Consider the following 24,931-nt stretch of genomic DNA (forward strand, 5'->3'; position numbering starts at 1 on the left):
AGAGCTCCGCCCACGATCAACGAGGGCTCATCCGTCAAAAGAAAGCTCCGGAAGTAACGCAAACTGGTTTCTACTCCAGCCACAATCTGCTGTCGCCATATAAACCAGTTCATGGAGGGTCTGGGTGCATTTATGCTGCATCAACTGTGATTTTAAAAAAAAGAAGAAGAAAAAGCTCCACAGAAAACCTTAAAAACACACTATGTACCCACCTACACCAAGTACCACAGGGTCACCACCTGGGATCCACATGGTGTTCCTAGATATACTTTCATTCATTCAAACCTTTATTTATACAGGGGGACACCATGAATACAATACAGCAACAACTGCGTTCAATGCAAACCATATTTATTTTATGAAATTATATTTATTCAATTTAGTATTTTATGCCTTGTGCTTTTATCTTTTACTGTGTTGGAAGGTGTCCTTGAAAGGCATCTATAAATAAATGTATTATGCTTATTATTTATTATTAATCATCATAAGTATTTCATCTATCTCCAACTCTAACTTATAATTAAAAAAAATATACCATGTTCAGATTCTGCTGGTCGACTCACCACATGAATTTTAGGACAGAAATAATTATTTCAACAACAACAGGCAAGAGAGCACTAAAGGGAAACCCACAAGAGGAATAAAAACTGGAAACAAATAGATTATGATTAGATTATTAATGCTACAGAGGTGATGTTGGTTAAATTAGTTTATTATTAACAGCGACAGGTTTATGGTTAGTCTGTGGTGTGATGTGATTTTCCTTCGCAGACTCTGATAGCCTTTACACTACTGCCACCATGTGGACAAACGTTTAATTGCATTAATCATCCATCATTAAACATCCCGGTTTTCTGCAGTTTTGTGATTTTAAATTTGTTTTAATTGGTAAAAATGAGACATAAAGTGTTGGATTTAATCATTACATTGTTTTATATAATCTCCTATAGTTGCTCATCTGGGCTGAAATCTGGTGACTGAATGTGTCGCCTCCCTTTTTCCATCCTTACAGGACGTGGTACTAAAGTATGTGGATTCCCCTCCCCATACTTTTCTCTACTATTGGTATTAAGGTGTTCTTTGTGGTTTGGTGTCGTTCTTTTATTTCCACTTCAGGGGAATCTTAATACTACAGCCTACAACGAAACCTAAGACAATCGTATCAACAGTGAACACAAACAACGCCACGAGGAAAATGGCTTTCCTAGACTGGTCTGCACCGACCTAAATCCCATCCAGCACCTTTGGGATGATCCAGAACGCTGCCCACGACCCCAGAACTCATCACCCGCCTTCAGCGTTGGACTTTTCGTGGATGAGTGGGAGCACATCACCTGAAGCTGGGTTCAACATCTGGTGGGAGGCCTGAAACCAGAAGAGTGGAGACTGTTATAGCAGCAGATTAATGCCCAAGAGTTTAGAAAACACAGTGCATGATTTGTGGCAGTAAATATTTCTGTAAATTGAAGGCAGCAAAGGAGGGAAACGGTAAAAGATGAAGAGTAAACAACTCAATCTCTCAGACTCATTATTTACAGAATCAACATGAAAAGTTTCCAGTTTCAGGTTCAAAGTTAAAGAGGATGATGAGAGAGACGAGAGAAGGATCCACAGTCCTGCTCTCCTCTTCCTCGTTCAGGTCCGATGTTCAATGTTGGACTCAGGTAACGTGGTTCCTGTCTCATGTAGATAATAAACATCACGTTGGAATCAGCTGTTATCACACCTGAAAGTTGAGTCTCAATAACACCTTAACTAAGACTGTGAGACGAGAAAAAAAAAAGACTCTAAAGACAGTAGAGGAATCACATGCGGTTATCACAGCAGATGTTCCAATATCTTACAGTTTCTACAGGTCACTAAATTACACTCATGGCTGCTGGTTATTGCTGGACCTGATGGGAACCACTTTTATATCCTAAACCCGGCCGCAGGTTTTGCTGTGTGGTAATTTGCTTAAACACCACGAATCACAGAACTAAAAGAAAGTTAAGGTCTTGCAACTTGATTTTGACACAGCGACCATCTTCAGGCCGGGGTCTCGAGATCAGGCAATAAGCTTTAGTGGTTCATACTGAAACACATAGTCAAAAAAACGAATAAATAAAACAACATAAACCACCTTGGTTTTGGGTTGCCATTTATAAAAAGGTTTGGATATCATTCACTGTTTCCACTTAATGAGTCTAAATGCTGGAAATCCCTGAACAAATACTCAAACGCTAAAAATATCTGCACTTATTTTAACAACTAGCTCATTGTGATTAAAGAGTTTTTACAATAATTTTTAAAGCATGCAGTTGTAGATGTTGAGAAGTTATTAATAAATAAATCTAGCTCTACAGCTCATTTCCTGAGGGTAAGTGGTCAAAACAATCCATCGGAGGGGGGTATCGCTGAAGTCTGCCCAACCTGGCAACCCAGAAGGTCTCTTTGTTATTTACTTAAACCTGATCCACCTACAGTTTTGAAGCACCTCTAATAACAACAGTGAAGAGACCAGAAAAACCAGTAAACTGTAATTTACTTAAGGAGTACTGAAGCTAGATGGCACTAGATTTCAATAAATGATACAAGGCACAATTAGGTAACTGGGAAGGCTTTAATGAGTGTCATCACTACAACATTTATCAGACTATTCAAGGACTATAATCAGAGTAATACCATTACTACTCCTGGTTCACGATCAAGTCACTTTTTTAAAGGCGCAGACTCGTGTTAAAGTGACAGTTCATCACGAAGTCCTTACAAATACTGCACATGATAAACTGGGGCACTACTGCTGTATTACAGTCATTCTCATGTAGTGAGCTCGAGGCTATTATTAGAAAAGTTACGTCACCGCACAGTGGAGGGCGCATCTCTCCCTCGGTACAGCAGAACATCACAATCACCGGGCGGTAAAGGAGAACTGCTGGTCCCTCCTTTTCCCACATGGACCGGAACCACGCAGCACCACGTGACCCCCGAGCCCTGGACTGACTGAGCATCTCACACCGCATCATGGCTGCGGAGGATGCGGCCGCGCGGTACCGATCCGGAGCCTCGCTCCTCCGCGGGGCTCCGCTCTCTCCGTCCCGCCTGCTGCTGCTCTGCCTGTACGCCTGCACCCTGCTCCCCGCCCCGGCGCTCGGCTTGCTCGGCTTTCGGCCGGAGGAGACCGGGGCGGAGCTGTCCGTGGAGGACGGGGTGCTGAAAGCTACCGAGGGAACCCGCTTCATGCTGCGGGTTTACTACTCCACCTCCCCGCAGAGGCTCAACCGCACCGCGGCGACCCGGGCCAACAACGCCGCGCCCTGGATCGCCTTCATCGAGGAGCCAACTCCCGGGCGAGAGGGACAAGTTCACCCGAAGCGGAACATGTGCATGGACAAGAACGCCAGGACGTCCGACATCGAGGTTTTAGGGTCTTTCAAGTCTGCTTCCAGCCAGAACTCGGTGCTGGTGGAGCTGCTGGCCAAGGACCTGCGGAGGGGGGAGAAGATCAAATATTACTCCATGTGCGCCTTCGACGGATCCAAATGGGAACACTACCGAACCCGGGATTTCTGGGTTGCCGTGGTGGAGCGCTCGGCTGTCCCGGAGCTGTGGCTGCAGGTTCTGGTCTCAGTCCTGCTGCTCGGGCTGTCCGCTTTGTTCAGCGGACTGAACCTGAGCCTGCTGGCGCTGGACCCGGTGGAGCTGCAGGTCCTGCAGAACAGCGGCACCGACAAGGAGCAGAATTACGCGCGGAAAATCGAGTCAGTGCGTCGGCACGGTAACTACGTCCTGTGCACTTTACTGCTGGGGAACGCGATCATCAACGCGTCGCTCGCCGTGTGGATGTGTCAGATCCTGGGCATGACCTGGCTCTCCACGGTCATCTGCGCCTTCGGCATCTTCTTCATCGGGGAGATCCTTCCGCACTCGGTGGCGTCGCGGCACGGCCTGGCCATCGCCTCCAAAACCATCTGGGTGACGCGGCTGCTCATGGTGCTCTCCTTCCCCATCTCCTACCCCATCAGCAAACTGCTGGACCTCATCCTCAACCAGGAGATCTCCAACTTTTACACCAGAGAGAAACTCCTGGAGATGCTGCGCGTCACCGACCCGTACCACGACCTGGTCAAAGAGGAGCTCAACATCATCCAGGGCGCGCTGGAGCTGCGCACCAAAACCGTGGAGGACGTCCTGACGCCGCTGACCGACTGCTTCATGCTGGCCTCGGACGTGGTGCTGGACTTCAACACCATGTCGGAGATCATGCAGAGCGGCTACACGAGGATACCGGTGTTTGAGAACGAGCGCTCCAACATCGTGGACATCCTGTTCGTCAAGGACCTGGCGTTCGTGGACCCGGACGACTGCACCCCGCTGAAGACCATCACCCAGTTCTACAAACACCCGCTGCACTGCGTCTTCAACGACACCAAGCTGGACGCCATGCTGGAGGAGTTCAAGAAAGGTGAGGAGGGCGGGTGTTGTTTATCCGCGTGTCTGTGGCACAGAGGAGTCACTGCAGGGTTATGGTCAGGTTTATCTGGGGTCAGATAAAGTGCAGTGTTGCATCACGGCCACTCTAAAAGAACATTTTTGTTATATCAGAAAAAAAACACATAAAAACCTCTTCACCAGCCGAATAATATTTGTTCTAATAATGACAATATGACTCATTCCCTCACTCTCACACTCCAACAAAAACTTTTCTCTGCACTCTACAGACATGTTTCTGGTACTTTCATCTGCTACAGTTTATAATGTGAGCGGGTGCAGCGGCGCAGTCTGTTGCTGGAGGACATTTAAAGGAAATGAGGGGTACATCTGCAGCTGTGAGTTTTGGCATCGTGCTGGAAAAAGGAAAGGGAAATGTAGCCACTTAGAATCTGGCATCTGATGTGCGGCTAGTGGTAGCCATGGCAACTTGTTGGTCTCAGGTGCCTCCCTGAGCAGGTGAGGTTGGAGAACCCCCGATGATGTGAGGTCATAGGTCAATCCAAACCCAGATTTTCTGATTAGCCTGAAGCTGCTCCCCAGGTGTGCTCACCAAGACCATAAAGGCCAGGTAATCAGTGCTACTTTTTGCGGCGGTCTCATTTCATTTGCCAGTTGAACTTTAAAGTTTTTCAAAAATCTGTCCTTTTTTATTTTAAGATTCCGTTTCAGACCATTGGGAGAGAAAAACATCACAATATTTGCTCAGACATTGATCCAAGTTTGTCAGTCTGAGCATCATTTGTTGTGTTTCTTTGGGCAGGTCTGCTCAGTACAGTAAACATCTATCACTGGCTCCGTGCTGCACAAACACAAAACCAGACATCACATTCAGAGATTCTTATTCCTTAAAGTCTGGGTGGCTGGACTGACTGGACAAATCAAATCAAGACAGCTGAGCAGGATACTTAAACCTCTGTCTGCTTCAATGAGGCTGCTCAGTATTTAACAGTGAGACACTGTGTTACTCAGTGAGTGTGTGTGTCTGAGCTGGAAAAGCTCACACACACACACACTCTGGACAACCCTTCCCTGCATCGATAAAGAGTGAAACCCCAGTCTGCAGAGCCGCTGCAGCAGAGCAGTCTTTCCTCCTGTATGCAGTCCGCTGGCGTTCCTGCTTTATTGTAGAATTTAAGATGGGTGGGGTGCTCGCTGACCAATCACAGCCCTCCCAGCTCGCTCAGGGACCCTGCACAGTCAGCACATTTTTTTTTCTGCTGGGCTTGTGGTGACGACAGGAAGAGACGGAGGTAAACAGAGAAGGACACCATGACCGAGACAAGTAACAGCTTATTTATTTACATTTTAGCTTATTTTGTAAGGACAGGGTGAAGATCTGTGATCACCAACACGTCATATTTTAACTTGACAACTGTTGATGTTTTAATAAAAACATTGACATTGCTTTAAAAAGCTTTTTAAACTCAAGGGTGGAAAGATTTACCCGTAAGATATGCAGAGTTTTATCTTCAGTGTGATCTTTATACTGCTGCTGACTATAAAGGGGCTCTCTCTGTGTGTGTGTGTGTGTGTGTGTGTGTGTGTGTGTGTGTGTGTGTGTGTGTGAAGCCAGATGCCGGTGAACTGATGAACACAGACATGATTCCTGTGTGAGTGTGCCACAGAGAGATTTGGATGATAATCCACACACACCAGAGGATTATAAACAAGTCTCTCCGTCATCCGCTCGCTCGCTCTCTCTCTCTCTCTCTCTGTAACAACCATTTCAGGCACTGCAGCAGAGAGATGCACACTCCCTCCCTCATCTCAATGAGACCTCTGCAGCAGCTGGTGCAGCCACAGAAACAAAAACAAAACAAAAAAAAGACAAAATTATACAAACAGCTGCACAGTGTCAAGGCAGTAATCGTATTTCATCTTCCACCTTCACCCTGTAGCACAAAAGCTAACGAGCCCGCTAACTAGTTGGCCACCTCAGATTATATTCGGGTTGTGTTAACAGTGAATTTGTAAATTCAAACTTCACAACACGTAGATTTAAAGATCATGTCTGGATCCTGAACTGTGGTGAAGACATGGACACACCCTGAATGAAAATGAAAGAGCCACAGAAACCTCAGCAAAACAAACGGAGCCACGCCTCCTGAGCCAGTTTAGGGAAGCTGCACTGCTACATCCAACCTGCTCCACCGTCCCCATCACCTAATCAACATGACCTCACAATTTAACAGTCTATTCCAGCTGTTAGAAAATAGGCCGCTCCTCCTCGCCTCTAACACTGCTGCTGCTGCTTCATTGCAGCATCCACCTGCATACTTTGACTCCAGGCTCCCGAGGGAGATATCTGCTATCACCGCTCCCCCCACTCTCCGTCTCTGTGCTCACAGTAAGTGTGTCTGCTGGGAATAATGAGGCCAGAGCCAAGACACCAGACCGAGACTCTGCTGCGGTGCTGTGAATAAGCTTTCCGCTGCGAGCTGCAGGGAAAGGCAGTAAATGAGGAAGATAAGTGACAGGAGGGGAAGTTACTTTTAAGCACAACCCCGTCAGCTTGGTTTGGGTCATTTGCAAGTGCAGTGACATTCAGACATCAGGGTTAAACCTGCTACATCTGGTCCACTATTACTGAAAGAGCTCATTAGCTGCAGTGGAAGATACTGTAAAAGGTCTGTTGGATAGAAGACAATAACAGAAAGAAAAACATATCTTTGCCAAAAGTTGGTATAACAATGATTTCCCCACATTTAAAAAGACACCAGAGAGATCAGAGAGTCTGCTGAATGCTAAGCAGTATGGGATTCTTTGGCTTGAATGCTAAGCAGTACGTCTGGCACAGTGAAACCGGCCAAGTAACACCTTCCCCGCTGTGAACCACAGCAACAGTAGCTTGCTGGTGCGGGGAACCTTTTCGGTGCCAGGAGAGTCCTGTTTAGACAGATGGGAAGCTGAACGATGAAACGTTACACATAAATCTGCGTCCCCTCTGCCAGAAACTGGACAGACTTTCAGCACAACGAGGAGCCAAAACACACACTACAAGAACAGCAATAGGTTTAAAATGAAGATGATAAATGTCTTTGTGGTTACACTTTAAAACCATATTGAAAATCAGTGGTGAGACCTCAGACTTTCTGTCCGTCACACAACAACATACTGATTTAATCCAAAGGTTCTTTATTTAGTCAATTCCTCCATTGACAGGAATTAATTTCTGGAAAATACACACCTCACTACGCTTCGTCCTCTCCCTCTCCATCCTCTCTGTCCTTGTCACTGTCCAGTCTCCCAGGAGGCAGAGTATAAAATATTCAGTGTGCTGTACTTTCACAGTTTGTCTCCCTGCCATCTGCGCTCTCTCTTCTTTTACACATTTCAGCTGATCAGCTCTTATCCTTCAAACACAAGCAGGTGAAAAATTGTGTAATTTACAGTATATGTCAACATCCATCCACTTTCTTTAAAAAAAAAAAGTCCTCACAATCCTTCATAACCAAAGACATGGATAAAACCAACACAATGTTAAAACAAATACTGCACTGTTATTGCACAGAGTATCAGAATATTCCTCATGTGGACGTAGACACTGCTGTGACGTGCTCTGTGACCATGTAATGTTCCACTATTGCAGTGGTTTAAAATCATAATGGCCGATGGGACTGATGAGATCTTATAACGCTTCAGTCTGTATTTTTGAAACTCAACCCAGAAGGAAAACGCTTGATATTCAAAGAGAAGGATGTGAGATAGATCATTTATTATCTTGTGAGGAGAATGGTGCTCTTCCCTCCTAATAATCCTCAGTACAAGACGAATAAGACTTAGACCGGAGCTGCTCTGACAGGTAACCACACCATGCTCAAATTCAGAACATCATTAAGCTCTAAGACCGACTGACAGAAACAAAAACATCATCAGAATCATCAAAAGCTAACGCTCTCTGGTGATTTGTTTGGATGTGATTGCTGTTAACCTGCCTGTTGAACCTGTAATTCACAGCCTCCCACTCCTCTGAAGGCCACACCTTTACAGGTGTTGTCGACTGAAAGCGCCGGCTCCGGACACGAGATACGGAGAAACAAAGGCTGCATTGCTTCAAGGGAACACTGTATCAAGTAGCCTTTCTTTCTAACGAAGCTCATGCAACACGTCAAATACTATTTACGTATTTGCGATCGTGACTCACAATCAAAAAATGACCTGAGACCGTCTCTCCTCTGGCCGGAAACATGGTGACGTGAACGGGAATCATGACCTCAAAAAGAAATGCTAAATCTGTGTTTATCAAGATGGTCGAGCCACGGTTCAGGAATTAGCTTTGGTATTTAATAAACACTCCTTCTATCTCAACAAGTTTTAAATGTCATAAGCTAACAGCTGTCCCTCTGCCAGTACCAGGTTGATGCTAGTTACCATGCTAATCTATGAGTACAGAAGTGGCTTTTAGGCTAATGAGAGCTAATTTTTTTAAAGCTAACATGACTTTTATCTCACACTGTCAACACTTTTTATAAGTATAAGCATCTTACCTGTGTGCTGCAGCGAGGTAACTCCTCCTGCAGGAACAGCACAGGTGCAGCTGATTAATCATGGCTGTGCTCGGCTGTGTGTGTGTGCAGGTTCTCGGGTCCTTGTGTTGTGGATGCTGGCTCACAGCCTGGCCGCTGGGACACTTGTATGGACCTGGGCCATCGTTAATGTTACTAATTACACCTCCGCTTTGAATGAGTTGCTCGGCGGCACGCCATGGAGTTAGGTCACTGTCTGGGGCCTGTAAAAGACAAACAGGTGCACAAACACAGGAACTTGAATAATATCAATGATTATGAAGAACAAATTTGACCATTTCTAAACAGTTGTTGTACATGACTGGATGACCTGTATGTGTTGCTTGTTTAATGTCAGACGCTGTTTTTCCGCATTGCTGCCCTCACCAGATTTACAGGCATATTTATGGGTTGTATATAAACCACTTGGAGACGCATCTGATGGGCAGCACATTACAGGATTCACAGATTTTAAAGCTGTAACAGTTTGCCATCCACATTGAATGGGATGCTGTAGATTAACCCTGGTGTCTAATTTAATTTCAGGTTTGTGATGCTTCTAAACTGAAGAAACATTTTTTAAAAACTGAAATCTGGGCTCGACCACCCTCCCACCATTCAAAGATGAATGATCATAGATTACATTATTCCTGTGCAGTAAAATCCTTTAAAATTAGAAAATTCAATTAAAGGAAAAGTGATGTTATCTACTGTCTGGCAGTAAAAGACCAATTTACAAAATTAACAAGTGAGACAACAGCAACCTCTGCTTCCAGAAACAGAATCCCAGTTACTTCAGATTTCACTGAGAATTATTTATCTACAAAACTAAAATGAAATCACAAGTTATTATATAGTAATCAGAGACAGATTATCTGGATTATCCAAAAGCAAAATCCAGCGAAGATTGCAAAAGTTGAAGACTTGGCTTGAGTTCATGACCTTTATCACGTGTCGTCCATCAATCCCAATATTCTCCTTAGATTCATCAGTTTCCTCTCAACGTAGCAACACATTTTGGCCATGTAGTGATAAAATTAACTGAACTTTGGTTTATTTATTTGTAATTTTATCCTAGAAAATTGTGCACAGGTTGTCCACTTTACTCTTTGACGTAATAATAATAGTAATCATTTTTGTTTATTAAAACTGGAACTGAAAAAAGTGGAGAAAACTTCTGAACAGTAGTACACATCTTTGCACATATACATAGTGTATGTGCACATACACACAAGCTGAACAAAGATATAAACTCATGTTGCAGCTGTTAAAAGTGGAATCAAGTTTAAATATTAAATTCCGTACATGCATCTTATAAAAGGCTCTTAACTCTGACACAAGGTTCAAAACAGAGAGGGAGAGAGTGAACAGCACATTAGCTGTAAACGTTCTGTCCTCTCCCTGAATTGGTCTGTTCTGTATGTAAGGCTGACCCACTTAGCTGAACGCATCTCTGCCAGAATTGTGTGTGTGTGTGTGTGTGTGTGTGTGTGTGTGTGTGTGTGTGTGTGTGTGTGTGTGTGTGTGTGGTAGCATTTGGCAGGCACAGAGTGTAGAAGCAGAGAGAGAATCTCAGAGAGGAAGCCGACTTGGAGCCAGAGGAGGACTGAACGATACAAACAAGGATTCCCTATGTTTTCTGTCAGTGTGTATATTTGTGCGTGTGTCTGTGTGTGCACATGTACACATTTTTCTTATGACCATAAAGTTGTGAATTATGCAGTGGCTGGATAGTTAGCCAGTAACACACACGCTGGCCTCAGGACAAACACACACACACACCCGTTGCCTGCTTGTTCCTTCTTCTTTGTTTACACATCAAGCCACCATGAATTAAATAAAACATTAATCCCATCTAACATCAGGTCGGTCTGTGTACTGACTGTTCTGTTCTGTTTAATTCTCTTCTTCTGTAAAATGCGCTTACTTTTTGATTATTAATTATTCTGTTATCTTTGGAAAGACCCCAAGACCTCACCACCAGAAACACACACACACACACACACACACACACACACACACACACACACACACACACACACACACACACACACACACACACACACACACACTCCTGGAGGTAAACACAGCAGAAGAGCTGCAGACTCTGGATACATCAGCTGAATGTATTTATATGATGGATTGTGTTTTTGCGTCCAGAGGCTGTGTGTGTTTTGTACTGACCCCCCCCCCCCCCCCCCCCCCCCCGCTGTTACACCCACTCCACTGGGCTCCTGCTGTCGCTCCGCTTACTGAACATCAGACTGCACAGCTCCACTCCCACTCAGTGTGCAAGAGGACACTGAGTCGTTGCACCAATCACAAACCCACACATACTGTACACACACACACACACACACACACACACACACACACACACACACACACAACTGCTCTATGTGCGCATGTGTGGTGGGTTTCTGCATCTGTATTATGCTTTGTATTCAAGTGTGTGTGTGTGTGTGTATGTGTGTGTGTTTTGTGTTTCTTCTGGCTGCAAGACAAATCCCTCCCCCCAGGGATCATAAAGTAAAGCTGAAGTTAAAAAGTTGAAGTTAATAAATAATAATAATAAATAAACTGTAGGCCTGGCAGCTTTTTAAAGTGAAAGAAACTGCTTCCTGAACTGCAGAAGCTTGTGACCGCAAGCCTGGACCCTGGTTTGGGTCCAGGACTGGCTGGAAAAGCCCAGAAGGATAAAGTGAATAAGTAGTGAGCAAAAACATTTCCTCAGTGGCGTTAAGGCTGAGACTGAAATGTACTTTGTGACACAACTTATCTGCCTAGTTTCATGACAAATAATGTATACAATCTCTTCACATAATGTTCAGACCACCAAAAATGTGATTATCTTGTCAGAGTGCTCATTACGAGGTTTTTTAATTTTATTTTTTATTTTCATTATTTACAATTCACTCTTTATATATTTTTCATAACTTTTTTTCCCTCTGCATTATAGAGTTTTTACAGTTACTGATGTTTTACTGGCATTTAAAGTGTGTTGCTCTGTAAAGTGTTGGTTTGGTTGGTTCTGGTCTAAACGTGATCCTGATTCTGTTACATCCAGGAAAGTCGCACCTTGCCATCGTGCAGCGGGTGAACAACGAGGGTGAAGGAGACCCTTTCTACGAGGTGATGGGCATCGTCACCCTGGAGGACGTCATCGAGGAAATCATCAAGTCAGAGATCCTGGATGAGACCGACCTCTACAGTATGTATGCACACGCATAATCCAACACATACATCTGTCAAAGTGTTTGGGACAGTGAATGAAAACGCTAATTTTATTTGCGTCTGTCCTGTCAGCTGATAACCGCACAAAGCGGCGCGTCTCTCACCACGAGCGGAAGCAGCAGGACTTCTCCATCTTCAAACTGTCAGAGAACGAGATGAAGGTGAAGATTTCCCCTCAGCTTCTCCTGGCAACACACCGCTTCCTCTCCACAGGTAACAGCCAATCACCTCGCGTCTTCTCGTAGCTCTACATTTAGGAGAGAGGAGGAAGATCACACAAATTGAGAATATTTTCTCCACTGTTCCTTTACATGAGGTCAATAGTTGAAATTAAACTAAGGCCTAAGCCCAGAGTTTAATGTGATTATATTTACAGGGTCAAAACTCCATCCCAACCATCCCTCACAACTCTCCTGGAAACCTCGAGGTGGTTCAGTTTACATCCCACAAGACCTGAAAAAAAAAAAAAAAAACATTTCATGCTTCACATCTCTTGCAGTTTTAGGGATCAACATTATTTTCAACCCTTTGCAATGTGTCTGGGTTTTTTTTAACCTTCATCTGGCTTTTAAAATAAACATTCTTACCTCAAATTATGAATTTTTAATCCAACGTTTGGGCTTCATTGCATTTGACATTCCACAAAACGCTCTACTTTCAGGACAGGGTTATATTTAGGTTTATAGCTCATAGCTATAGTTTATAGTTGGGGTTCAGACAATGGATGTACAATGGAGGTCCACCCAAGAAAGCCAGAAAACCAGATAGAGCTAAATAGAAACAGTGCAAACTGACTTGATTATTAACACAACATTAATTATTATCAAACTTCCTTGAATAAAGAAAAAATATTCAACAAAAGGGACGAGGTTGCATCCTGATCATGAGCATTGTTAATATGAATATACTCAGCAAATGGGACAACTGGGAGGGAAAATCCTCCTGATTGAGATACAGTATAAGAATATTTTGTCTCTCCATCTCCTTCTCCTCCCCTCCCTCCATCAGAGGTGGAGCCCTTCAAACCGGCTCACATCTCAGAGAAGATCCTGTTGAGACTGATCAAACACCCCAGCGTGGTTCAGGATCTCAAGTTTGATGAGAAGAACAAGCGAGCGCCGCAGCACTTCTTGTTCCAACGCAACAAACCGGTGGACTACTTCATCCTGGTGCTGCAGGTATCTGCTTTTAACTTTTTCCTGAGCAACAATTATCAATGGACATGATGACAATACAGAAAATACTACAAAAAAACTACCTGTTATCTTGTCCTAAATGGAGGCTGGTCAGCTCACATAGGGTTTCTCTGTTCCTCTGGTTTGTTTCTTTAGGGTCGAGTTGAGGTGGAGTTTGGTAAGGAAGCGCTGAAGTTTGAGAATGGAGCGTTCTCCTACTTTGGGGTACCTGCCATCATGCCAACAGGTGAAAACACACACCTATACACCATACCGTGCTTATGGCCGATTGCTGATTTTAAGGTTCTGTAACAGCCACTAGAGGTCGCATTAGACCACCAGCACCTCGGACCAAAACAAATGCTTCGTCGGCCACACCTCCGGCTTTCCTTCCGCCACAACTCTCCTCTCTTCCCGTCCTCAGCCAGCAAGGTGTAACGAAACCCAGTGAAAACGACCATTAAACACATAGCAAGACGTACTGCTGACTTCAGTTACCTTGTGTACACAAGAGTCAACAAAAACAATCCAGGCACAACCATTAGCCCCTGCTAGCATTGCTGTGATATGCAATTCTGACAGTTAGCTAGCTAGCGATAGCATCATTAGCCGAACAACATCATAATAGGGGTAACGGCAGGTTAGCTAGCGTAGCTAATGTTGGCTACTGTAGCAGGTCAACAGTATGTAGCAATCAAGTTACTTACACATGGAGAAGAAGAAAAAGCCACTTCTGAGTCAAGCTGGAGCCTTTCATCCGCTCTCCACCTTGGTAAAGCCGGACCAGTATTGGCTCCACAGTCGGAGTGGGACAGAGATTCAGCCTTGGACTTATCCACCGGGACCGGGCCACGCGAATTCCGCTGAAGAAGCCGGATGTAGCCGGTAAACAAACTCTATGGATGTTCTGACGCCCCACCGGCCGACCAAGATTTGTGCTGGTAGTCCCCATGACCGTCAGTCTGTACTCTGGCCGGATGCCTTTTTAGCCGTAAAACGCACTTTCTTCATTGGAGGAAGTTCAAGGTGGCAGTTTTCACCTGGACGCTACACGCTTCACTCGGCCATACATGGGAAGACGCTCTGTTTATATACGTGAAGGTGAGGGGAAACAAACAGAGACATATTCAGGTGAAGAGGGTGACTTCATTCTCTGCTCAGGACGCCATTACTACACTTGAAAATGAACGTTATACTTTCTTGTGTGTGCCCCCTGTGACGTGCGACATACTGTAATTACTCTGCCATTTGGCGCCAAAGAAGTGTCGGCTTTCCTCGGTCGCCAGTTTGGAAATACGTTGGTGGTCCCTCCCCTTCCGCTACGTCACAAGATGGCGACCGCTGAAGGTGAAGCATAGGGGGTGAAGTGAGCAGCGTTCCACACTCAACTTTTCAATAGTGCACCATCCGGGTACCTATATTACATTTAATGTTTATAGTTTGTCAGTTAAAGAGTACACAGCATATCTTTACATAGAAAATACTTGTTTGCAGCAACATTATTGTTTAAAATGTCGTTTACAGGTGAAAGGGTGATCTTAATTTTGCCCCCAAATGAACATGATGTCACAAAAATGCCCTTATTTGTAAAGCTTATAGTGGATATACAAAGTAACACCCAAACACAAACTCCAAATCATGTCAACATCACCATTTATAAATTTCAAGTTAATTTTACACACAGATACATAAGAGATGTATTTAAATAATTTCAATAAAAATGATAAATCAGAAAAACAAAAGACAAAGAATCTACAGTACTGAAAGCCATGTGTGTGGCAGTTGTTTTTTTTGGGGGGGGGGTGTATAGAGTGAAAACACTCATCAGCAGCACTCACATTCTTCAGTCGTGGCATTTAAATTGCTCTGAACTTATTCAAATGTGTGAACACTTCCAAGTCATTTAACTGCCAAACACCTGAATGCAGCATTCATCAAGTGAAGAGCCTCAAATGAATGAAAGCTTTCAGCTATGACAGCTGAGCCAATCACATGTTAAGGAGGGAAAAATGAAGCAGCATGCCTGAGCCCACTCATGACTTAAAGCTATAATATATAATTTTTCCACATTAAAATGTCTGAAAACGACTAGACCTGTTACATATTTTTTATGAGTTGTGCACTTATATAATTCCAAATGTTTCCAGCAATTTTCAAACGTAGAGAAATACATGATTTTAATCATGGCAACGATCTGTTTCAGTTTCAGTTGGTCATCCCCTTGTGTTGGCGTTGTGGTTCTTTTGTTATAGTTTTGATTTTAATGCTGTGTATTTCACTGTCAACGCCAGCTCTGGTCTGTCCTGGTGAACATGGATGTTTCATAAAGTACTTCCGCTCTCTGCCTCCCCTGCAGTCCACAGATCCCCCTCTCGCAGCAGTGGCCTGGACCGCTCTGAGTCCATGCTGTACGGAGGGAGCATGGGCCAGCTGAACGGAGCGGGGAACGTCTACCTGCCAGATTACTCTGTCAGACAGCTCACACACCTTCAGATCATCAAGGTAACACCTCGGCAGTTTGGGGCTTTTCTTTGCTCGGTTTATTTGTGGATTTCATCAGGAGCTCAGTAAAGGGTGGAAATGCTTTAAATATAAACTTGAAACTAAAAAGAGAAGTCAATGAAAACATGATTATCTCCTGGAAAGAGGAGGAAGGCTTCACTGATATTTGGCCGTTACTGAATAAAATTACTTAAAGTTGGTATTTTGGCCTGAGGAAAGCTGTGTGTTAATAATAATACCCACAATGCTGCTGTGTGCCAGATAACCCGCAGCCACTACCAGAACGCTGTAACGGCCACCAGGATGGACAGCTCTCCTCAGACCCCCGATGCAGACGCTCGTCCCACAGAGGGCAACACCCCGACCCCGGAGCCCCCGACAACGGAGCATGCCGCCACGCTGATGCCCCCGCCACACACCACCGCCACCCTCATGCCTCCGCCCAGGGAGCCCGGGCGGCCCAGCTCAGCGAGAACCCACGGACAGCAGTCCAGCGTCCCACACAGCACCTCCCTGCTGAACGAGAAGAACCGCATCGTCCGTAAGTATCCTCGCGCCCAGAGACAGGCGGCGGCTGGTGAATCCAATAAAAAAAAAGAGAGAGAGAGCTGAACAGGAAATGACAATCATGGAGCAGGTCACACCGAGGTCAGTGAGAGGCAGACAAACAAAGCTGCTCCTTCAAACTAGTTATTTTTTTCTGAATCCATTAGGGTGCAATATTCAGGATGAATAGAGTTCAATAACCCCAAGCAGCTCAAACTGGAGAAACGTTTTCAGAAGAGAGACCGACAGAGATGATGAGAAAACATAAAGACAAGACAGAGGCTACATCTCTGTGACTTCGTTAGTTCTGATGAGAAACCGTGAGTTATTAGTGTCACATAACTTCTATGATTTACGGATAAGAGCTAGTTTTCTGGAAGAACATACATGTATTATATATTGTATAGAAACAGCATGGATGAAAATAGTAAAGGATTATTATCTCATTATTTTTTAATTTAAAATGTTTCGCTCCCAAATCAAAATGTTTGTTTGAAATCAAAATGTTTTAAATAATACCAATAAGCTGATTGGTTGTGTGGTGAGAGAGCAGCTCACGTAGCATATTTCAAGTGCAGATTAAATTTTATTGTGACCACTTAACTATAAATGCAAAGTTTCCCCACGAGTATTTCAAAAAGAATTCCAGTTTTTTATTGCAGTAACTTTATGCTGATGCTCGTGATCGTGCTGATGCATCACAGCTGTCGGTGATGTGTCTTTAAATGCACCACTGGAAGAGCAAACACAATGAGATTACAATGTGTTTAAATATTAACGTTCCACTAGAGTTGAATTACTTTGGACAAAGTGGTCTGCAAAATGGAGACTGACTGTATGTGCGCAGACTTATTGATTCTAGCATGGACTAACGTTTTACTTTAGGAAAGAGCTGAACAGGTGCGGAGAATGGAAAACAGGACATTTAAAAAAGTCACATGCAAACACACCTGAGAACCACCATGTCAGCATATTCTGATTCTAATTATGACTCTAATGTATTCAGTCGATGGACCTACTGTTCGTGGAGTCACATAGGTCAAGAGCCGTTGCTGTAATGATGCCACGTAGGTGTACAGTTCAAACTCAGGTTAAAGCTGTGTATAAGCATTTAATTTTTTCATCGTTATTTTTACTGTATTTGCCCTTTTTTGTCCGATAGTTCACTTTTTAAGCTTGGTGCAGTCAGTCTTAATGTCTAGGGACGCTTCATCCCTCATAATCCATGGGTGGGAGACATTATTTAAAAAATGTGGACAAACCCTGAATAAACAGGACTCACGTTTGTGTGTGTGTGTGTGTGTGTGTGTGTGTGTGTGTTTCAGGGAGTAAATCTGACGGCCAGAAGAGTCCCAGCGACTCAGTGTTTCTCAGGATGGACGAGATCCCGTACATCAGAGAGGACAGATCTGAGACTGACACACACACTGGTACGACGTCTGGCAGCATGACATCTGTCTGGTCACACAGACTGTCACAGCTAATCCACGACATGTGGCGATAATAGTCCGAAATTCTGTGGGTGACACGTGGTAACACTTTATTTTGAAAGAACAGATGAACCGGGTGGTTAGCATGAGCATAGGAAGTTTTCAACGGCATAATTTTCTGAATAAAGCAATTTCATTTTCACATTGAACTTTCCACAAGTTCCTAAAAGTTGTGTTTAGTTTCATCTTGTGGACAGAGACTTGGAGTCATACAGGACTTTAATCTGTCCCCCAGCAGAGGCTAAAGCTGTTCATCATTGACGGGGTCATGACTAGGTCTCTCTCTCCCTCTCTCTCTCTCTCTCTCTCTCTGTCCCTCTCTCAGACATGGCCTCTGTTCCCATAGAAACGGACACGTCTCCTTTCATCAGCAGCCTGTCGCTGAGCGGCTCAGAGGACACACTGGGCAAGAAACTCCTGCTCAAACTCAGTCAGTCCCACACACACACACACACACACACACACACACACACACACACACACACACACACAACCCACTTATTCACCAACCTTTTCTATACTCTCTCTCTCTTTCTCTCGTTCCCTGCTTGGCTCTGATTCACATGCAAACTGAGCTGCAGACTCACAATACACACTCTCACAATCACAGCTTCCCCTCCAGAACCATTTAAACTTACATTTGTGTTTTGGACTTGCCTACTTTGTATTCTCGTGTTGCTTCTTAAAGGACATTTCTAGTGTTTTTCTTTACTCTATGGATGTATACATTACCGCAGAGCAACATGCAAAGCTTAGCACCTGAGCCAAAGTAAATGTAGAGGTGAATGTATTTCCTGCTTGCCACTGATTTCTGTTTGTTTCAGTATGGTAAGAAAAACACAGAGTTACATATGGGTGTATGTTGGGTTTCACTATAGGCGGGGACACAATGAAGTAAGGGGTTCTTCAACCAACAAACAAAAACCAAAAAAAACTATTTTATACATTTACATACATTTATACAGATTCACTGTTTAGAGATATTTTATCAAATCAATCAAACTGAAACTGTAAAATTGATTAAAAAGTATTTTAAAAAGAGATGGAACATGTCACATATATGTTGTAGTTAACTGCATAATGATGTATTTCCAGCGCAATGTGCCGGCTAATCAAACCAGTCCACGATTCCCAGTCTACACTGGTTGAGTGTTGAGTGCAAAGTTAGCAAGAGAATAAAAGCCAGACTGAAAAACGACAATGAACATGTTGACATGTTTTGTCTCCTCAGGCCACAAGAAGAGGAAAAAGTCTCGCGAAGGGGAGAAAACACCAGAGGACATTTCAGAACAGCCGCTGGTTAAAACCTAGCAGGGTGTGTGTGTGTTCGAAACGGACCTGAACACTCCATCATCTGATGGTTCTTTAAGTTGTTTTGTAAAGACCGTGTGGTCGGTGAACTACAGCTATCAGAGTTTTATCTGAGAACACACACACACACACACACACACACACACACACACACACTAACACACACACACACACTAACACACACACACACAGGAGATTATAAGGCTGCAGCTTTGGTGATACGCATCGTTGAAACTGCAGCCTCTCATCTCGACACGTTTTTCATGCTGATGCTCGTATATAAAGGAATGACTGCGAATGTAAAAGATTTGTAGAAAAACATTTTTATACACTGTATACCCTCCTCACATGTGAGCACTTCTCCAATGGAGCTAAAGGAAACGACGGTGCACAGGAAAACGGATGGAAGACACCAAAGATGTTGCTGTTTTGTACACACTCGCTCAAAAATGCACAGGAGGAATCTCAACGAAACAGAAGTTTAACTAGTTGCTTTGCGTTGGGCTTTTACTTTGAAATGTTGCCTGTTTAATGCTTGTTAGATCTATAGCCTAATAATTATAACATAACAGTGTAGAAACATTCTTTTTTTTTTTTTTTTTACCTTTTATTTATCTTCAAACAAGTATTTTCTGCACTTTCCAAATTGCAGATGGACACGCACACTTGTCAACTAAGTATCCCATAATGCCATAAGTATATGGTGTAGCGGTTCTGGAATTAGAGGTTCGACCATCACATATCAGTGTAATGTCGGTTCTCTCTTTACTTTTGGACATTTAGCACATCATAACAGTTTGTGATCAGAGCCGTCGGTCTCCTGTTTGTGTATTTTCCTCCACTGATTAATGCTTTTCTTGTTTCCAGTTGTCACATGTGGGCTGCAGACGCATTAAAGGAACAGTTCAACATGTTGTGAGGTAGTCTATGCTTATTCGCTTTCTTGCTGAGAGTCAGGTGAGAAGATCGGTACTGCACACGCGTCTGTGACCTCAAACCAAGAGGTCATTAGCCGAGCTTAGTGTAAACAAGTATGCTTACAAGTTTACCATTTCAAATAGCTCGGCCAAGAATATTGCTGAGCTACAGTAATTTCAGGTTTTAAAACAGTAACGGCATTTTGTTGTTATATACATGTTATTCTGTTTTGCTTGTTTGAAGTGTGGATGAAGTCTTTACGCTGAGTCTGGACAACGCAAGAGCATCTGTCCTCATCTACCTCATGGCAAAAAAGCAAATGAATGTCCAACTATCATTTGACTTATTTCCCAGATAACAAAGTAAAAACATACACCCGGGCCCTCGGACCAATTCTGGCCCACATATACCTCCACATCTGGGCAGATTCCGGCTGTTATCCTCTGGTATTGGCTGACAGCTGAAAGATTTTGGTCCAGATGTGGAAGTAGCATCTGACATGTCATGCTGTGTATGTGTGTGTGTGTGTGTGTGGGCCAGATCCGGGCCGTGGAACCGGGTGGATACTGAGCCAGAAGAAAACAAGCGTGTGGCTCGGGTACGGGTCTGATTTATTATCTGGGTTGCTATGTGACCAGATGTGTCTCTGCCGGTTGCTTAGATCAGCTGATCTTCAAAGCGTTTAAATTTGCTTTTCATTTGCAAAATGATGCCCCATGTTAGTGTCCAGATGTCACAACTTACGACTGTATGGAACCGATTTTCCATCTGGTTAAAGGATGAGACTGGATTCGTATGGTGCTTTGTTTCTTTTTTTTCCTTTGCTTTGAGGTGAAAGTCATCGCCCCTTTATTGTTCTTGAAACGTCTCCTGCTGACTGGCCTTATTGTTTGTTATCTGAGCCCTATATTTTGAAGATATGTGATCTGAATTGTATTTTATGCCTCGTAAAAATTTAATTTCTTATGTTTTCCTTCTCTGTTTCAGAGAATATCTGACATGGATACACGGTACATTTAGAAATCTGGGGTCGGGCTTTCAGTTCAGATTCATTCATCACACAAGTCTTTAAATAATCATCATCTGAGCTGAGCCTTTTTTCTCTCTTTTTTCTTATCAGAGCCATCTCAATTATTTATGAATCTCCTTCCTTCTGCCTTTTCTTTATTGGAGGTGAAATGAAACTGAGCTTCTGACAGCAGGGACTGTACATTATAAGCATATTATTGGGTTTATGAAGTCAGCACCTTTCACAATATCTGAATGTGATACTCAAACCTCCACATGGCCCAACGTCACTCCACAGTGTCTGCAGCGGTTTCCAAACTCAACATATCAACACGTCAGTGTGAATATGAGATAATGTGCAAGTTTGACGTCGTTAGCTCACATGCAGCGTCTCTGTTCAGCATTAAAAAGATTAAACCAGTAGTTTCCAGCCTTTTTAGCTTCTTACCAGAAAACTATGTGTGTTCGGGGAGTTCAGATTTTCTGTTTTGTTTTATTTTTTGATGGAAGTAGCAGCTTCCCTCTGCTGTCTGTCTTTGTGCTAAGCTAGGCTTCCTAGTGAGGCAGTCTAGGTCTGCTATAGTTAGCTCTGTGTTAGCCTAGCTTAGAATGAGTACTGAAGGTAAAATGAAACCGTAGTTTAGCGCCTTCAAAAGAAGAAACAAAAAACAACACAAACGTAAGTTTAATGGCTAGTTATTTAAATGATGAATTAATGGAAATGAAGGGAAATGGGATCAGTTGGTCTGTCAGGCTACACTGCTAGTTAAGCTAAGAATTTGTAAATCTGTTATTTCAGCTGCTACTTCCATCAAAAAAAAAAATCAAAAAACCATGAACACACCTGAACACATAGCCTACTGTTTATTATGTAAGACGCTAAAAAGGTTGAAAACCAGCAGTTCAATCTTTTAAAGGCTGAGCAGAGATGTGTCTGTGAGCTTACTATGTCAAACTTTTAGGAGAGATCAATAGAAAGTATATAAGAATGTTTTTTGAGGTTAACAACATGGAAAGATTTTGCCGATTAGACCTCGCTGTGATGCATCTGGTTAATAAGCATTAGACCAATAAAGACAGGAGATGAGTAGAATCCAGTGTAGGCTGGATGCTGGTTACGATTGAGTAAAGATGGAACTTTTTCAGCTGAAACCTCTGGATCGACCTGCAGGATGAGGCGGGGATGGGGAGGTGGTGGGTCGCACAGACGTGGGACTGAATGAGGGAAGGCTGGTTGACTCCAGGAAAGTGGGCAAGAAGATAATACGCCAGAAGTGAAGTGGGAAAAAGAAAGTGATGAACTAGGAGGAAATGGAAAAGCAGGAAGTCCCAACAAAAGGAAACGTGATGGACAAAGATCGTCCTTATTGAACTTTCACAAAAGCACATATTTCTTAAACATCTCTCCTTCTTCTTTTTTACCATCTTAAAACATATTGCAAGAATTTGAGACAAAGATTTTATCCAACATCAGTAATTATTCCCTGCAGTACATACTTTCATTGCTGCCCCCTGGTGGCGTGGAGTTGAACATGCACATACAGGTCACTGGGGTGGAAACATCTTGCTGTGCCAACTAAGCAATACTGAAAACACTTAAAGCAATGTTATTGACGTGAATGACCCTGCAGAATGTGGATGACAACCCATGAACATGTTATTAGTAACATCTGTGCTTTCCCCGCTACGATTAGTTGAAACTCATTGTCCAGTAAGAGACATTTCGACGAGCCAGAGGTCTGAATGAGCTCCAGATATACTTAGATTGATGGTCATTTAACAAACAGCCTATAATAATTTGTAGTGTCCATTATATAAAGATGAGATGAGATACACTGGATGTATATTTTCAAGAATAACAGGAAAAAATATGTTTTTTATAAGTTTTATATAAGTGGATGTTATCGTTTTGGGATCCCTACTTGGAAATCAAAGTGTAGCTATTTGGATGTCACATCATTAACTTATTTTAACATTGAAGAAGTTGTGTTGCTTTCTAACTACTTAAAGCACTCCCTTCATGCAGACTGCAGCCTAAAGCAAACAGCTGACAGGAGTTTTGTTTTCTGGAGGTTTTATATTTTACGCAAGTTCAAATTTGATCTTGTAAATGTTTTCAAAATAGAAAAAAAAAGAAATTAGAGTCACATCACTGGAACTCTGGTGTTTCATATTCAGCTGTTATGGTTTGACTTGTGTCTGATCAATTGTCGGGTTCATGAAATATGATAACCTGTGTAAACGCGCGATGCTGCAGGTGTTGTGTCGAAGTCTGTTTCGACTCACCTTCACCTGAATGTGACCTTATCATAACCCTAATCACAGGAGAAGACACGTGTCGATGGGGAAACAGACTCTGACAACACCGTCGCAGGACAAGACTTTTTTAAAGATCCAATCATCACTGAAGCCTATGTCATGAAAGAGAGCCAATAAAAAAAAACTGATATTGTCATATTGATATTTAAGCTGTGTTGATTGATCAATGACATTAACTCGGTAACATAAAAGAAAACAGTCACCCTGATTCACGTTCATCTCTTACTGTAAAAGTCTCTGTGTACTTCCATGATCTTTTATATTTAATATTTGTTTATTTATTAAAATAATAATACACATCTAAAACCAGATTAGTTATCTTTACAAAACGATAAAAACAAACGGAAGAAATCGCCATGGTAACTGATGCTGAACTCCTAACCTGAGGCCTGTACCACGAAGCAGGATTTGAGGTTATTGAGGAAACTCCAGGTTCAACTCATCACTCCTTCGACAGTGTTCAAATCAATCAGGTCACAGAAAAATCCTAATGACTAAAGCTCTGATTACTATCACCAATAGTGGTTTTATTATTTTTATGACTATAATTAGTAGTATTTGTAGTAGTGGTAGTAGTTTGATTATTACTGTAACAACATTTGGCAGCGGTGCAAGTTCAGTATCATTTCATGCACTAGTAACAGCGATACTCAGTTGTGGGTCAAATCATTTTAGATTTGTTATATTTCCAACTTAAATACTCTTTGGGTTTTTCAGTGACATTTTTAGAAGCATCTTTTACATGTTTATCATGTACAGATTAATGTCAAGTGCAAGTTTAGTTAAGTCATAAAGTTTAGTTATGGTTAAGTTACAAAGTTTAGTTATAAAGTTTAGTTAAAGTTTAGTTAAGTTATAAAGTTTAGAGTTTAGTTAAGTTAGAGAGTTTAGTTAAATTAGAAAGTTTAGTTAAGGTTGTTTAGTTAAGTTGGAGAGTTAAGTTTGAAAGTTTAGTTAAGTTAGAGAGTTTAGTTAGGTTAGTTTAGTTAAGGTTGTTTAGTTAAGTTGGAGAGTTAAGTTTGAAAGTTTAGTTAAGTTTGAAAGTTTAGTTAAGTTAGTTTAGTTAAGTTAGAGAGTTAGTTAAGTTAGTTTAGTTAAGGTTGTTTAGTTAAGTTAGACGGTTTAGTTAAGGTTGTTTAGTTAAGTTAGAGAATTTAGTTAAGTTAGAGGGTTTAGAGTTTAGTTAAGTTACAGAGTTCAGTTAAGTTAGAAGGTTTAGAGTTTAGTTACGTTAGAAGGTTTAGTTAAGTTAGTTTAGTTATAAAGTTTAGAGTTTAGTTAAGTTAGAGAGTTTAGTTAAGTTAAAGAGTTTAGTTAAGTTAGAGAGTTTAGTCAAGTTTGAAAGTTTAGTTGAGTTAGTTTAGTTAAGTTAGAGAGTTTAGTTACATTAGAGGGTTTAGAGTTTAGTTAAGTTAGAAAGTTTAGTTAAGTTAGTTTAGTTAAGTTAGAA

At 42.5% G+C, this 24,931-nt stretch overlaps 1 protein-coding gene and 1 long non-coding RNA gene across 2 annotated transcripts; one reads left to right on the forward strand and one right to left on the reverse strand.

The window, feature by feature from the left end:
* Positions 1-2,374: 2,374 nt before the first annotated feature.
* Positions 2,375-23,625, forward strand: LOC130165532 (metal transporter CNNM1-like). Its single transcript, XM_056370877.1, has 10 exons — positions 2,375-4,444; positions 12,046-12,189; positions 12,285-12,425; positions 13,221-13,390; positions 13,544-13,634; positions 15,744-15,889; positions 16,151-16,430; positions 17,761-17,865; positions 18,251-18,355; positions 19,157-23,625. The coding sequence occupies exons 1-10, from the start codon at positions 3,004-3,006 to the stop codon at positions 19,234-19,236; spliced, it is 2,703 nt and encodes a 900-aa protein (XP_056226852.1). The 5' UTR covers positions 2,375-3,003; the 3' UTR covers positions 19,237-23,625.
* Positions 7,688-15,732, reverse strand: LOC130165955 (uncharacterized). Its single transcript, XR_008827076.1, has 5 exons — positions 14,095-15,732; positions 12,587-12,665; positions 12,317-12,459; positions 8,961-9,202; positions 7,688-7,826 (listed from the first exon to the last, which is right to left on the reverse strand). It is a non-coding gene; the product is annotated as an uncharacterized LOC130165955 (long non-coding RNA).
* Positions 23,626-24,931: the final 1,306 nt, after the last annotated feature.

This window comes from Seriola aureovittata, chromosome 3, assembly GCF_021018895.1.
Source record: "Seriola aureovittata isolate HTS-2021-v1 ecotype China chromosome 3, ASM2101889v1, whole genome shotgun sequence".
NCBI classification, from domain to species: Eukaryota; Metazoa; Chordata; class Actinopteri; order Carangiformes; family Carangidae; genus Seriola; species Seriola aureovittata.